Genomic DNA, 16,190 nt, shown 5'->3' with positions numbered 1-16,190 from the left:
CCTGTACGGGATTCGAACCACTGACCTCTGCGATACTAGTGCAGCGCTCTACCAATTGAGCTAACAAGCCAACTGGGAGCAGGCCAGTTGGCTTGTTAGCTCAATTGGTAGAGCGCTGCACTAGTATCGCAGAGGTCAGTGGTTCGAATCCCGTACAGGCCTGAAATTTTTTTCAGGTCTGATTTCCACTATTGCTCAAATAGTGCTTTACTGCGAAGGATCGTTCTTATATATAAAGTAATTTACATTTGAAAGGCAGGAAGGTTTGTGTCATAACAAGGTCATCTCTTGCCTCACTCCCATTCAAAGGCTTGGCAACCAAGCACACAACTGTAAATTGAACTATTCGGAAACTACTTGCGACAGAAGTTATCAATACGAAAAGTGAGCAAATTTTGGAAGATTTTAGGTGAGAAAGCTGACTTTGTTAAGTATAACAAACACTAAGTTATTTTTCTTTCTTTATTTGGTATTTTGGTGGGTTTCCATGGTATATTTCGCATCTCTGGTCCTCGAGATTGTTTATTACCGAGTGGTTGAGATCGCGAACGACTTCATTTTGGCTAAGCAATTTATTTCAGGCTAAATCTACCTAATGGACACCAAAACTTATTAAAAAACTGGGAAAAGTTACATTTAACGTGGAAAGTTTCGCAAATTTATGTTAAATTGATGACGCCAGAAATATCTCTAAAAGTTGTTGTGTCGACAAATATGACTTCATTACACTAGATAAAGGAACCGCGGAAGACTTTCATTATCGTTAGAAGTTTCCATACAAATTAAACAAAGTGAATCGTATTTGCGCATGAAATGAAAAGGTAGAATTGAAAATAGCTGTTTTCTGAAGAAATTGTCGAGTGTTGTCTTCAAACTTGAACGTGTTCATTTTCGCTGAGCTGTTAGTTAATAATTATGTACGTATGTGTACGTTGGAACGTAGTAAATTTATTTTGTTGAATCAAGAAATTAAGTTGCATTTTAATCCTATTTAATGCTACCTCAACTAGGTAAATTTTTCAGCTTTTACTTTGGGTTTTAATTTCCATCTCTATTTTTACAGCCTCGTTGTAAAGAGAGATAAGCACCATGTCCTTTGGTGAATATAGTACAAACTCCAGCACAGGTGAATATGAATATAACTTCTTGACTGCTTTACCTTCAGCCTGTATTTCAAACCCAGATTGATTTCTGATTCTCTCATACTATGCTGTAATCAAAGCTTAGTACACATTAAGTAATTATGATGCCTGATTTTGTTCTAATTACAATAATTTGTACGTAACTGTCGTATAAAAGGACCTTCGCATAAATCTTTTTTTTTTGTGCTTAAATCTGAAGTAGAGTGCAATTCTCCATTTTTGAAGCATACTCTAACCAGTGTTATTTGGTGTGAATTCAATTTTGTGGTTAGAAAACTAATGAATTTGTGTATGATTTAGTTGTTTATTTTGTTTAAAGGAGCAAAGGGTGGATCCACGGAATATAACAGACTCTGTAGCTGTGTTAGCAATAATATTCAAGCAATCAACAAGAATGGTATGTTGATTTAAAATTGTGTTAATATCTGATAAATATACTTGTTGAAAGATATGGGTAAGTACATGACCCAAAAGTGTGTTACAAACTTTTCTTCAAAATCTCAAATTAACTGTTAGTGAATAATAAAAAACACAAGTCCACAATGAGTCTAAGGAATAAGCAAAAAAAGCAGAATTGAAACTGACTTTGAGGTAACATAGCTACATTTCTAAATATTAGTTAGAGAAGTAATACTATGTGCTTTCAAGATAACTAGTGGACCTCGCCGCCTGTTGTTAAGGCAAATTCAGGTTTATGTTCAGTGTTATCGTCTAAAAACACATCCAAAATCACAAACCAGTTTAATTTACATCCATCTATCAAAAAAGTAATCAAAATGTTGCCCTGTGAACCATGTCTAATTTTTTTGTAATTATGTTCTTGAAAAGTCTGTGACATCGCATGTGGTGGTGAAACATAAACACATATTTTCCGTCCTGAACTCGAGACATCTTTAGCTCATATGTTATTAAAACATGCAGTGATATCTTTCTGAGACCTTTAATTTATTGGAGTAATTTATTGTTGTTGGTATCAATCCACAGTCACAACAATTCAGAAGCTTGTGGACAAGCTTGGCACTTCAGAGGATAAATCACAGCTGCAGAGCAAACTGTAAGTTGTGATATTAATAGACCCTTCAACTCCCAAGATCTGATTGTTAATTCTCCCCTCTAGCTGCTACACATTTCTTTGTGAATTAGTTGCAAGAATTTGGTGTTAGATCAAGACAACAACTTTTTTTCTGATGAGTTTGAGTATTCTCATTACCTGTTTTCTGGATAATGTAGGGTTATTCATTACACAGGGCTTGAAATTGCGACCACTACAGTCGCATTTGCAACTATATTTACGCATCAAGTCGCAAAATGGCGACTGAACTTTTCTTTTAATTTTGAGCCCTGTTGTAGGAAGAAGCTGTACGTTAATCACTCCTGGGTTAAAGGGTTAACACAGTCACAGTTACCTTAGATTTTTGTTGATTGAAAATGACAACATTCATGATGAGTTTTGAATTTTGTATTTTAGACAACAAACAGAACAAGCCACTCAAAGACTTGCCAAGGAAACTCACTCCTACTTGAAGCAGCTTCCTCATCTTTATGGAGAATCACCAGCTGAAATAGTAATAATAATTTACGCGCAACTTTTTTAACAGAACTGTACAGCTGCATTCATACAACCATATTTAGTTCAGTTTATTTGGTCTCCCTAGCACTCTTTAGGAAGGGATTCCATGCAAGGGGTAAAAGATACCCCGATAGTTCTCTGTAACTTTATGATTATAGTAATGGATGTCCAATTGTTCGATACTGGAGTCCCTTCTAAGGACAAGAGTGAACTGAATTTAAAGAAAGATCATGATTTCCATGGTTAAGTTATTGGACAAAGAAAGAAAAGTTTCATTTGTTATGAGAAAGCAGACCCTCTCCTCCACCCCTCCCCCCCTCACCCCCCCAAAAAAGGAAAACTAAAGCAATAAAACTGAATCTGTTATGAGAAATCTATTTGTAGTTGTTTTGTCTCTTGACAAGAAAATGACATTATATATCAAATAGTGGTGTGCTGTTTGTGTTTGAGCATTTGGTACGAGGGAGAAGAATTTTACCAAAAAAATTTTTATTATCTTAAGGTAGTTAATTTGTAGCCCATTACTTGAGAAAAACTATTATAGAAGTAGAAGTTTTCTGATAAATCATAAAGCCAAAGTTTTTTTTTTTCTCTTATTGTAGCGTCAAAGGAAAATACAAGTGGAGAAGTTAACAGACAACTTCTCAACTGCCTTGAACAAATTTCAGGAATTACAGAGGGTAAATTAATTTTGAGTTTCAATAGAATAACTAGTTTCAATATATAAATTTTTTTGGATCAAATTGAGGTGATATTTGTTGATGATCATGTGGATTTTAGACAGTTTAAAGTGTCAGTTATCTTTTTCTCTTTTCGGGTAAACAGACTGCAGCAGAAAAGGAGAAAGCATCTGTTTCACGTGCAAGGTCAATGTCAGCAGGAATGCCAACTCCAAGTGTAAGTGTGCTCTGAAAATGTTGAAAAATCTTTTAAATTTCAATGAATAGATGAATTTTTATGTAACATGTAATGAACTGGTCCTCACATATTTTTCTAAGAATTCATTTTTTTGCACAAATGTTTACATCACCTCAAGCTTTGACTACAATAACTGTGTAATGAAAATGTGATTACCGTAAATCCTCTATTAAGCCCCCCCTCTAATAAACCACCCCCCTCTAATAAGTCCTCCCCCTTTAGAGGAAGAAGTTTATCAAGCCCCCCCCCTCCCCCTCTATTAAGCCACCCCCTGAAATAAATAAGCCCTTGGCCCGGGGGGGGGGGGCTTATTTGAGGATTTACAGTACTTGTTATGTGACCACTGGGATAGAAGCCAAATCAGCAACTTTTGTTGCAAATTTGGTTGGGCAAAAGGTTTTCTTTTTATTATGGCAATCCAAATAGTTGCAGTGCAGTGCCTTGCTCATAATATATGTTTAACAATTTTGTTGTATGATTTGTTTCAATAGCCAATGGGTGGATATAATGATGAGCATAGCTCGACTTCAAATGATAGGTAAGTAGCCTAATGCCTTAGTGTTATTGTAAATGGAATAAGAAAGATGGTAAGTTTAGCATCATTCTAGAGCAGTTTCCTGATGAATGCAGACCGGGAGTGCATCAATTTTGTTAGTACATATATTTTCGATTGTTACATATTTTTCAGAACTGGTGGTGGATTCCAGGTACAAGCAGAAGAGGAGGTCTCTGTGGAATTGATAGAGGAGAGGGAAAGAGCCATTAGACAGCTGGAGGTATTGTCACATGGCCCTTAGAGTCTGGTGAAGAAAGGCTTTTCTTTGAATGTGCAACACTCTTGTATCCAAGTTGCAGTGCAGATGAAAATAGCCCATTCCCAATTCTTTTAAAATACATAATAATCTGCTGTGGAATGGGATTGTGTTGGAGACCAGACTGATTAAAGTGTATAGCAGGGATTAAGAATGAATCTGACAGAGTGTGAAGTTTTACAAGTCATTCACCTTTATAGTGCTGTCTCTGCAATCCCTTCGCATTATGGCCTATAACTTTAATTTAAAATTGTTTTTTCTTCTTGTCTGTAGGCTGATATTGTTGGTGTCAATGAAATTTTCAGAGATCTTGCCACTATGGTCTACGAGCAGGGTGACATGATTGGTAAAATATAATTTCAATTTTACCTAATACCATTTTCCTAAATAGGTCCTTAGTTTTTCATTAACTTTCCAATCACCTTTCTCTCTTTGACCTACAGATAGCATTGAGGCAAATGTAGACAGTGCTGCAGTTCATGTTGAGGATGGCAATGTCCAGCTACAGAAAGCTAGTAACTATCAGGTATGCACAACTATTTTGATTTTGATAGGTTTGAAATCATAGTAGCTGTTTGTTTTTACTGTCTACATGATATTGCCATTGTAATTAACAAAACCAATTTGGTCTGTGGGAGATTAGGACTTACAGGGTTAGGATTCCAGGTGTCATAGTGTGATGTTCCAGGGCAAGACACTTTACCCTCGCAGTACTTACCTCTTTCCATCTGAGAGAAAAGTTGAGCACTCATAAGCTGTCAAGAAAATATTCTGGGAGAGGGGTGATAGAGGTAACCTGTGATGGATTAGCAACCCATCCCAAGGGGAGTAGACATTTGCTTCATGCCACATAAATCAGGGATTAACTCAGACAGCTATGAGCCACTAAGTCTCAAAGGCTTATTTTGACTGCTTTTATTGCTAAAGAATGGGAATGCTTCGCTGAGATCAAAGGGTGTAAAAAGTACCCTAAACTTAGAAACAATTAGCGAGTTTATTATAAATTAAAATATATTTCATTGCAGAAAGCAGCAAGGAAGAAGATATGCTGTATCCTAGTTATTTTGGTTGTTGTTGCAGGTGCCTTGGGTCTTATCATTTGGCTGTCAACAAAGAATTAATATTAATAGCATTAGTAAATGAGGTCGCTCTAAGCTTAAAAGGAAAGTTTTCAAATAGAAGTAAACCATTTAGCTCCTAACACATTACTATTGAATACAAACAATAGGAGTCAGAACGTAAGACACTCCAGGAACATAGGTGCATTTCATGATTCAGTAGGCACAATGTTGTCTTAAATGAGCTTTAGTGATTGCAGGCATATGCACTCTCATCCATTCCATTTCTAGTGTTTAGTTTCATTCACAAATAAAATAATTTTGATTACCATGGAGAGCCACTTCATATTTTGTACATGGTGAAAAATTTAGTATAAATTGTTGGTTGAAGTTTATTTTACTCTCAAACACAGAAAATAGTGAGCACCTGAAAAGTATTCCAAATGCATATTGTGTTCCACTAAATCAAGCTGGAGATCAGGACATGTGAGGATTAACCTCAAAGTAGTTTTTTGTTCATGGCTTTTTGAGTTTCACAGTGATCATTGCTGCCCTTGTTCCTCTTCCATCGATGGTTGCCCCAGTCTGTAATGTGTTTTCTTTATATTGTATTACTTCAAAATGGGGTTAAAATCTCCCAACTTTTAATAGCAACTTATCAATCAAGATTTGATATCTTTATTACTACTAGAAGATAGATTAGCTAGAAATCTACAGCATTAGGTTTGAAATATGAATGACAGTTTTACTGTACCCTTAATATGGACATAAGTGGTTTGTAATCTTCACATCAGAATGTTGCCAAAAATTTTTTTTTTGCATTCAAACAAAGGTTGGTGTTAAACAAGATGCACTTTATGTAGCAGTGCATAGTTTGTAATTGTATGATTGAAATAATTTTGCCAAACACATTGGGTTTACTTGGTGATAGTGAAGTTAGAAATGTTAAAAAAGTTTTTGTGGGTAGATCAAATGAGAGAATAACGTATATTAATATAGTTGTACTTTTCAAAACAACAATAAGACAGTACTGTACATTCCTATGTTTCCCATTTATAGAGTTCAAGTATACTGACATTAGTATGGTTAAGAGAATTAGTTGTAATTAGGTTACTTGCCCTCCTAAGTAGACAATGAAATGAATGGATCTTAAAAAAGAAACCAGAATGTTGTCTGTTTTTGTTTTCTACCTTCCAGATATAATTGCATTGCAATTAAGTATTTTTCCAAACTTTCTGTATCTGTAAAAATATTTGTGTTTAAGAGTGTAACAACCCATTCACCTGATTAACCCAAGTCTTAATTTCAACTGACAAACCCATAAACAAGGCTTTTGTTTTTGTCACTTGGTATATATATATATATATATATATATAGTTAATGGAAGGTTTTATTTGGGATGTGCTTTGTTTGAAGTTGCCACCTGAAAGTTGTTGGTAGTTGATAAAGATAAGATTCTTGTTATATTGTAAATAATCATATGTTTTTGAAAAAATTAGTGTACACTCTAAACTCTGTTTTGTTAAGATCAGATAAATAAATAAATAAACTTTAATAGCTAACACAATTACTGGTAACCCAGTAGTTTACATTGTGGACGGTATTAAAAATAATTATAAAAACTAGATTATCAAGAACAGCATGTACATAAATAAAAACGTCCTAGAGGTAGTAAAATGTTCACGATCTAAATTACTTTGTAAAAAATTGTTCACTAAAAGTTTCTTAAAGTTGCTTTCATCTGTAATAGTTTTAAATTTGTCGTCCAGATGGTTCCATAAGTAAGTGGCACTCGCATGAAATATTCGAAGGCCTGCGTTGGAGCGACATTTCGGCACGGCCAGATGATCATGAAAAGAAGCTCGCGTATTATAAGAATGGGTGTTTTTTACTTTTGTTACACCATTTTGAAATCACTGGTGGTCCCTGTAATCTGATTGGCTCTGATTGGTGCGATTTATTCACGAATCGCACCATTTTTTGCACTAAATTGCATCATTTTACGCTTGACTGAGTGTTTGACACATGATCAGGCAATCTTTCTGTTTTGCATACAAATTAAGATGTGAAAGCGTTTCCGGTTTCGCTTTTTATTTAAAAACCCGCTCAGAACTGCATCAATAAAATATTTGAATTGACTAAGTCCTGTATTTGGGCGATTTCAAAATGGATGTAATAAAGGGATAATTGAACCTCCTGTCGTGCAATTTTGGTCTGAAATCATACTTGTGATTTCAAATCGAACGAGTGCTGCGCGCTAGTTCAATTTTGAAATCATGCTTATGATTTCAGCCCAAATTGCACTCCACTCAGTTCAATTACCATTATAAGTTCTCTAGCTTGTAAAGTAATGCAGACACTCTCTGTTCACAATTTTGAACATCATGCACAATTTCTTCATGCGTATTACATCAGCAATTGGCATCCACTGTAGTTTCTCCAACATTTGAACCAAGTCATCGCGGAAACTCGGGGGGTGTAATTTGCAGGTTGTAGGTTGCAAGTTGAAGTATGAGAAACAGTCCGTGTGTTTTTCATGACCCTGTTTAAGACTGTGGCCAAAAATGCCCTGTTTAAGGAAATATTTTCTTTTTAGACAGAATAGAATACAATACAAAATGGGAAAAATTCCAAAGACTGTTGAGCTTATTCAAAAGTTATCATCAAAGGAAGGGACTACGCGCTCCAGTCAAGTCACACTATCTTTAGAAAAAAACTAAGCTGGAGTTTACTAAGTCACAGAGCAATTCTCCATACTTGAGGTAGCTTCCTTAAGAGGCACTTCAATCTTTTAATATTGGATCTGTAAAACATGCTGAAATCATGCACAAAACGTGATAATTTAACATTCTGCAAAGAAAACTAACAAGCTGGGCCCAGCGTTCTAACTCTACATTCACGGACTAAAGAAGATCACCTAGTCATTAACATCCAGAATACAATTGGAGAAAAGTTCAACCCTTATTCAGCCGTAATAAAAAGCCTTACGCTTCAAAGGAGGTCTAAGAAAACGCTATTGCATCAGAGAGGAAATCAACAAAAACCACAGTAAATCAATCTGTGTCCAATTACCTCTCAATGTGACGTAAGCGGCTAAAATTACATTAGCTCAGTATAAATGCTACCTTCCCGAGCATAATCTCCCTAGCAGAAGTAATTAGAATACTTTATAAAAAGGAGCAGCATTTTGCCATGAGGTAAAAGTCGTGAAGGTCTACCACCACCTTTTTTCAGATACAAATTAAAAAAAAAAACAATTTCGTGGGACTAAAGATATTTCCGGTTTGCGTAAACAGTGAATCACTAGCCGCGTACTTTAACCTGCAACCTGCAACCTGCAAATTACACCCTCCACGTGGAAACTAGCATCTAATATTAACCTACTACAACGTTTCTGCACTCTAAACATTCTCAGATTGAATTGTTACTCACTTCAGTGAGCAAGGTCACTATCTGTCCAGTTGAAATATTTACCCCATTAGTCTCCTAAGCTTTCAAGCTCTTTTGATTCTATAGCTTGATCTAGTTGGCCGTGAAGGCAAAGTTTGACTCAATCGTTGCACATAGAAATGAATAAACATAACAGCTCTCTATATAGCTGTGTAATGGTGGTTGGAAATGAGTCGGTAGAATCTTACTCCATCTGCTGTTTGTTGTTTTTGTGGTTGTTTTTTTAGAGATTCCTCCCAAATTTTTTCCTTTTTGCCCGTAAAGGGGACCCTTATCAATATGACTTCCTTTCAAGGCATCCTGTAAAATTGATATCTAAAATAAATATTATTTAGTTCCCACTATGAAGGTAAAAAAAAAAAAACGATCTCCCTCAAATTTGCATTTTTTTGCGCTCGGGAAATGTCAAAAACGAAAGAAATTTTGGGCTCTTTCCATTCAACAAAAATCACGGGTTCAAAATGTCGGTATTTTCGCTGGCCAAATGGAACGCGTCCGACCGTATCCAAGAGGGCACACTCAAAACGTATTCCTAAATTTTCGAAAACTTATCCCGGAACTTTTCCCGTTCCATTCGATTTCAGACCGAAAATCTCGAAAATTTTGGTCAAATAGAAAGCGCCCTTTATCACCATAATCAAATAGAAAAACGGTACTACAAGCTTGAGTGAGACTGAGCACTAACCTTTCCTAACATGGTAGTAAACGTGACCCTTTCGTCATTGCACGCTGGAATTTCCCGCGAGGTTTAAAAATATGGAGGACAATGAGAGTTGTGAGATTTCATTTGCGTTGCCAATTGAAAAGCTCCCATTTGACAGTGACACACCAAAAAGTAGACATATCTGCGACAAGAACAGTCCTCTAAATCCAGGAGAAGTTTGCAAAATGAGAAATCACCCTAAAGTTACCTCTGTGCTTTTTTCTCCGCCGCGAGCTTCGCGCGTTGGTGAAGGAAAAATCAAACCTAAGTCTTTCTCGACGAGGTTATATTCCTCGCCAACAAGGAAAACGGTACGCAGTGTTGTTGAATGTTGTATGTCTTGAACTTAAGTTCCTCAGTGTTTGAGAAAGTATTTATCTTTTTCCAGAAACCGAGCGGAGTCGAAAAGGAGAAGAGAAAAACTCTTCAAGTTCTCCAACCAGCTGCAAGCGGCAATGGCACGCTTGTTGGGAGCCGAGGCGTCGTTAGGCACAGTGAAATGGTAACAAGCAGATTTTTTTTATTTGAGATGAATCCCTGGTTGGTAGTTAGTTTTCCTTCGATTTGAATGTTGTTAGTTGTTCATAGTAGTAACATAAATGAAGAAAAAAAAAGAGAAAAACAACTACGTGGACTCGTAAGTTCAGATATGATGAAACGAGTTGAAATTTTGTAGCTTGAAGTTTAATATTTCTCTTCTAATTTCGCACGTATATAGTTATCAACCCTTTTTTACGAAGAATTCATTGTAACCAATGAGGTTGCAAAGTCGCGGAGGAACATTTTTATTTGACTTGTTATGTTTTACTTTTACGGTTTAAGAAACTGAAGAAGGGTAAATCACCATCTTCGAAACTCAAACAGCAGAAGATTAAGATTCCTCACAAATCAGGCAACAGTTCTTCTTCAACATGTGCGGATTCCTCAGATTCTGATACCGCTGTCAGTTCAGCCAGAAAGGTGAAATTAAAAATTAACGTATATTCCTGCCTTCCTGGATAACTTATAATACATACTTTTTAGGTGTGAAAGGGAACATCCCATCCTTTTCTTTTTTATCCGCACCCTGTTCCAAGATGGCAGGATTCGTGGACAAAATCCATGGGTTGGTGTATCTCCATCATCTTGCACACTTTCCTATGCCTATTGGCTGCCAAGCAGACCCTTGACAAGCTGGGTTGCTTTGAGAGGGTTTTCTAGAGGTTTGGACAATACCTTGTGCATGGAATATTTGGACCCAAAGTAATTAAAAGTTGACATAATAATTTATTATTGAACAACAATATTGCTTGCCTCTACCAAATCAATTTATTCGTAGCTTAGGACTGCTCTACCACAGCAAGTTGTCACCAGCCTGTGAATATGTTCCTCTCATTGCTCTCAGCCAGTGTCCCCAATAATGTGTTTGGCCAGTTGTGAAGAGAAGCAGCTGTCTTTTGTGTTATAGCACTCGGAAACATAACATTCTATGCAAATTGTAGTGAAGCAAGGTTCTCCTTTGCTCTATTTCCTCTCAATTTAGTGGGCGATTATTGATTCCCAGTCCACCAATCAACAAGTTTGTGACCTCTTGACTTTTGAATGATACCAAATGGTTCTTTGTTTCATAGAATACAAAATCTTCTCATGGGGAATCATTAGATGAAGCAGTAGCATTAATGGTTTCAGGCAAGTGGCTATTGCATGGTTGTGTGACACCATGTGATTTTTTAATGTTGTAATCCCACTACTAGGTAGTATTCAATTTACAAATGAGTAAAGGCTGTTAGTTTCGAAAGAAACTGTTTGGGGCTGCGTCAGTGGGGGTAACGAAATAATTTGGATATATCGACAAAGTTGAAATGGTAAATTGGCCACCGTAACGATTACAAAAGGTGACGTTTCGAGCGTTAGCCCTTTGTCAGAGCGAAGGATTCAATTTACACAATTTGTTAGACTTGTGCCTCATAATTTATTCTTGGGGCACAGGCAACTTGATCAAATTTTGTATGGTGCCCAAAAGGTACAAGATTTTCCACCAATTACTCTTTTATTTCTTGCTTTATTGCTTGGTTGCCTTAACATTGGTTTTAACTTCAGTTGGTAAATTGTTTGTCCAAAGATCCGCCACCTGAAAGATATTGGGAGCTTTTGGCAGAGGAGAGGAGACTGGCTCTACAAGAGGCATTGGAGGAGAATGAAAGGGTGAATATATTTATACTGAATGATAACTATTTAAACAACATTGAACTTGAAAGGGTTAATAAGTCATTTCAGTTCAAAGTTTACTAGCTTGCATATGAGCTGTTTGCAAGCTAATGGTTGCAGAATGAGAATTTTGTAATAATATTATATATATATATACACACACACACACACACAGAGTACTCTTGTTTTGATTAACTTGCTTGTTTTTAACTTAGATGCATAAGGAGTTAGAAGAACTCAGGGAAAGAAATAAAAGCCTTGAAGAAATTGCTGGTCAAGCTGAGTATTTTGCTTCTCTTTACCAGGTACTTGAAGTGTTTTAGAATATTCATTTAACCTATTCGGTTTCTTTTTAGTAATCAGGATAAATTTACCACACATATATATCTATATATATAACAAGTTAAAAGGCCTTGAGCCAACAGTGACGCCACGCCAGAAGGATCTAAAAGGATTCACAGTCCAAACCTTGATAAATGGTAGGAGAAGAAGTGTGGCACACGAGGATGGACAACTTCGAGTGAAGGAAGACATATACTCAATAAAATGTCTAAAAATTTTAATAAGATTGTATTACAACTGATTAAGGTCTCGGACTGAAATGTTTTTTATTAAAATTTTTAGACTTTTTATGGAGTATATCTCTTCCTTCGCTCGAAGTTGTCCGTCCTCGTGTGCCACACTACTTCTCCTATATATATATATATGTATGTATGTATATACTAAACAATTGTACAGGAAAATAAAAATTAAAACTTTGCACTAGAGATCTGTTTCGAAAGGGTTAAAAAGTCCTCTCTCATCAGGTGCATAAGATACTGGTTGACTAACGATCCTTTTTCAAGTTGGTGGTTTAAGCATGCCTTATCAAGTATTAAGTCGAGTGCCGGCACACACTTGCCAGTTCGTTCCTTTTGTTTAGGATGCCTGCCCCTCTTCTGCATATGATGAAGAATTATTCAGTTATGCAAAGGTTGCATCTCTTTGTTGTATTCGAGTACGGCCTGGCGCGAGCCATTATTTTCCAGGTCATGGAAAACTCCATTTCAGCATCCTTTAGGGACCAGATATATTTGCCCATTTCTGTTGCGCTCCTTTTGTTCTCCTGTCTAAATGAAGCTGTATGGTTTCTAAATCTTGTTTTAAATTGGTTCGCAGTAAGGCCAACGTACGTTTGGATTCCCAAGGGACTTTTCAACTGTGGCCTGGTAGACCACATTTTGAATTAGGCAAGTGCCACATAGCGGACAAGAGTGCTTGTCTCTACAATTGCATGATTTTTCATGTGATTGAGAATTATTTGTGAGGGAGGACTTGTTGTGGGCGTTGATTTTTCTTTCTAAATTTGGCATGCATGAATAGCTCACTTGAAATCAACAGTTGAAAGTCCCTTGGAAACCCAAATGTACGTCGGCCTTACTGCGAACCAATTTAAAACAAGATTTAGAAACCATACAGCTTCATTTAGACATGAGAACAAAAGGAACGCAACAGAGTTGAGCAAATATATCTGGTCCCTAAAGGATGCTGAAACGGAGTTTTCCGTGACCTGGAAAATAATGGCTCGTGCCAGGCCATACTCGAACACTACAAAGAGATGCAACCTTTGCAGAACTGAAAAATTCATCATATGCAGAACAGGGGCAGGCACCCTAAACAAAAGGAACAAACTGACAAGTGCATGCCGGCACTCAACTAAATACTTGATAGGGCATACTTAAACCACCAACTTAAAAAAGGATGGTTAGTCAACCAGTATCTTCTGCACCTGACGAGAGAGACTTTTTAACCCTTTCGAAATAGATCTGTAGTACGAATTTTTAATTTTTATTTTCCTAGTATACAATTTACAAAGCTCCATGATTGTAGAACACTCTCCGATTCGAGGATAAGGTTTTTTACGTTTATATATATTCTATATACAAATGTGAAAGAAGGAAATTATTACTAGTTACATGAGTTTTGCGCTCTAGGCAATCATCAGACTGATGATCGCCTAGAGCGTGAAACTCGAGTAACTAGTAATAATTTCCTTCTTTCACATCTGTATTTTGCTCTGTGCATTTCTGCATCAAGCACTCCAAGGATAAGTGAAACAATTTTCTTGTTATTCATTTATACTAAATACATGTATTTATTTCTTATACCTTCTTGTGATGGATCATTTCACAGATGGTGATGGAGGGAGAAGTTCCTGATACAGAGTCCAGTGATAATGATGAAGAGGTGGATTGATGTATTTTAACTGTCTTAATTCAATGACTTATTTCTGATCAAGTACTATTGTGAGTTTTTTTTATTGTTTTTTTTTTAATTGGGTGATGTTTTCAAGAAGGATCTCCCTGTGATGCACATTTCCCTCATATTTTTATTTATCCATGCTCACATTGTTTCACTATGCACCTTAAGAAACCTGTTGCACCTCAAAATTAAGATGTAATTGTATATATTATAATTAAGAATAATTGCATAATGATTGTTAATTTGTGTTCTCTTTTTGGAATTCTTACGGCCATTTTGTTCTTTAAGCTTATGTATGCATAACTTATTTTCTCCAAAGATAGAATTCTTAGTGGCTTTGCCTTGATTATTACTTGTCGTAATACAGGCCCCAAATTTAAAATATCATTTAAATGAAATTAGTGAAAGCTTTATGTTTCAGCTGTTTTTATTGAAATGACACTCCTCATCAGAAGTCTAACCAATTTTGACAAGTTAGCAGTACATAAGAATGTCTTGTTAACCCTGTGACTTTCTCTACGGCTTTCAAATAGTTATGATCTGACCTTGCTTGTATTTCTTAGCGGCACAGCCCTTACCTTGACAACTGAGTGCTTGCTGAAGCACACTTTTCCTTTCCCTTTATTTCAAACAAAGCAGCTGCTACTTTTGTATTCTCCAACACTGTCTAAATAATATTTTGTTGAGTGATGTATTGTGTTCAGGCAGGTATTTGAACAATCTCTCTAAATTTTCTTCCAAGAAGAGGTATGATGCTAAAACTATTAAATGTTGTTACAAAGAATCCTTTGGAACCTTATAATAGCTTTTCTACCTAATTTTTCTTTTTCCTTGAGAATGAAGAGGGGACTTTCTTGGTGTACTGGAATAAAATCCCACTAAATTTACAATACTTTGACATGTTTGCCTCTGTAGAACCATGGCCAGGGACTGCCATTTTCGTTGGTCACCAGTATTTGGTGATACTTTCAGTGCACAGGTTTCATTCAAAGTCTTGAATTCTTGAAAAAAGTCTGGAAATTTGCGAACTACTTTTCCAGACCAGGAAAAAGTATGGAAATTAAAGGCAAGGTCTTGAAAAATGGGATTAAGTCTGGAATTTTTCTCAAGGAACAACAGGTGTTTAAAAGCTAGCTGAAATATTTTCAAAGTAGCTGATTTCACTTGAATTAACTTGGCAAATGGCTAAACACTTTATGATAAGAAGTGGTACGGTAGGAGAATGAGATTGTTCAAGTCTGAGAGCCCAGTCTCCAATGCCCTGCATTGCATTGTGGTTCATTGTGTTTGCAATGTATCATGGTTTATTTGTTTCCCGCGTTAGTTGAGCAAGGGAAGCAATGTTTGTTTGCGTTCATGCACTAGCAGCTGTTGTTCTCTGGCTTTTCTTTTGCTTTGTGATGATGGGGAAGTGTGTCTTTAATGGAAAGTGGAGAGCAGATGAAAAAATTAAGGCCTGGATTGCAGCTGATCCTACATCAAAGACCAAAGCGATGTGTGTTTGCAATAATGCACCTATCAATGGTTTGCCCCAGGATGGGGGGGCCGGGCAACGCACGGGAATTAGACATCGTAAAGCGCACGTGGGTGGGGATTTTGACCTCCACAAAGGTCTGTGTATAGTCTGTCCATGAAGGCCTATGGTCCCCAGGGGTAGGAATTTGACTCACAATAGAGACCCAAGGGTGGGAAAAATTGACATTTGGAAACCTGAAAATGTCAAATTTCCTGTTGGTTGCCCAGCCCCCCCCCCCCCCCCCCTTATCCTGGGGGCAAACCATTGATAGGTGCAGAAGGCAATTGATATTTCAAGCATGGGAGAAGCTGCTTGGCAAAGCCACATGATCAGCAAGAAACTACCATGGCCGGTATGGACAAATTACGTACGTTATCTACACAAAACACTTGCAAGTTGTGGGGATGCCTTGTTTGAAGTTAAAGCCAAGATTTTTCTGTCAATTGCTAATGAAGTGGCCCATTTTCTTAACTGATATTAGACAAACATGCCAATGTTGCCATTCCTGGCAACAGATAATTATGTTTCAATTCATCTTCAACCTTAGAAAGATTTGTGAAAGAAGAAGCCTTGGCTAAAGTGATATCAACAGC

The 16,190-nt window shown here is 36.7% G+C and overlaps 2 protein-coding genes across 2 annotated transcripts; both read left to right on the top strand.

Moving 5' to 3' along the window:
- The first annotated feature begins 269 nt into the window (after positions 1-269).
- Positions 270-5,742, top strand: LOC111329333 (syntaxin-7). The gene is made up of 12 exons (XM_022933998.2): positions 270-409; positions 1,064-1,126; positions 1,462-1,539; positions 2,127-2,196; positions 2,611-2,707; positions 3,315-3,392; positions 3,538-3,609; positions 4,122-4,168; positions 4,319-4,406; positions 4,716-4,788; positions 4,886-4,968; positions 5,468-5,742. Exons 2-12 carry the CDS (start codon positions 1,090-1,092, stop codon positions 5,561-5,563), a joined length of 819 nt encoding a protein of 272 aa, XP_022789733.1. The 5' UTR covers positions 270-409; positions 1,064-1,089; the 3' UTR covers positions 5,564-5,742.
- A 3,943-nt stretch (positions 5,743-9,685) lies between these two features.
- On the top strand, positions 9,686-14,971 carry LOC111329327 (uncharacterized). Its single transcript, XM_022933989.2, has 7 exons — positions 9,686-9,964; positions 10,042-10,155; positions 10,476-10,613; positions 11,264-11,321; positions 11,755-11,837; positions 12,056-12,145; positions 14,013-14,971. Exons 1-7 carry the CDS (start codon positions 9,707-9,709, stop codon positions 14,073-14,075), a joined length of 804 nt encoding a protein of 267 aa, XP_022789724.2. The 5' UTR covers positions 9,686-9,706; the 3' UTR covers positions 14,076-14,971.
- Positions 14,972-16,190: the final 1,219 nt, after the last annotated feature.

This window comes from Stylophora pistillata, chromosome 13 (assembly GCF_964205215.1).
Source record: "Stylophora pistillata chromosome 13, jaStyPist1.2, whole genome shotgun sequence".
NCBI classification, from domain to species: Eukaryota; Metazoa; Cnidaria; class Anthozoa; order Scleractinia; family Pocilloporidae; genus Stylophora; species Stylophora pistillata.
This window is presented reverse-complemented; position numbering and strand designations above follow the sequence as displayed.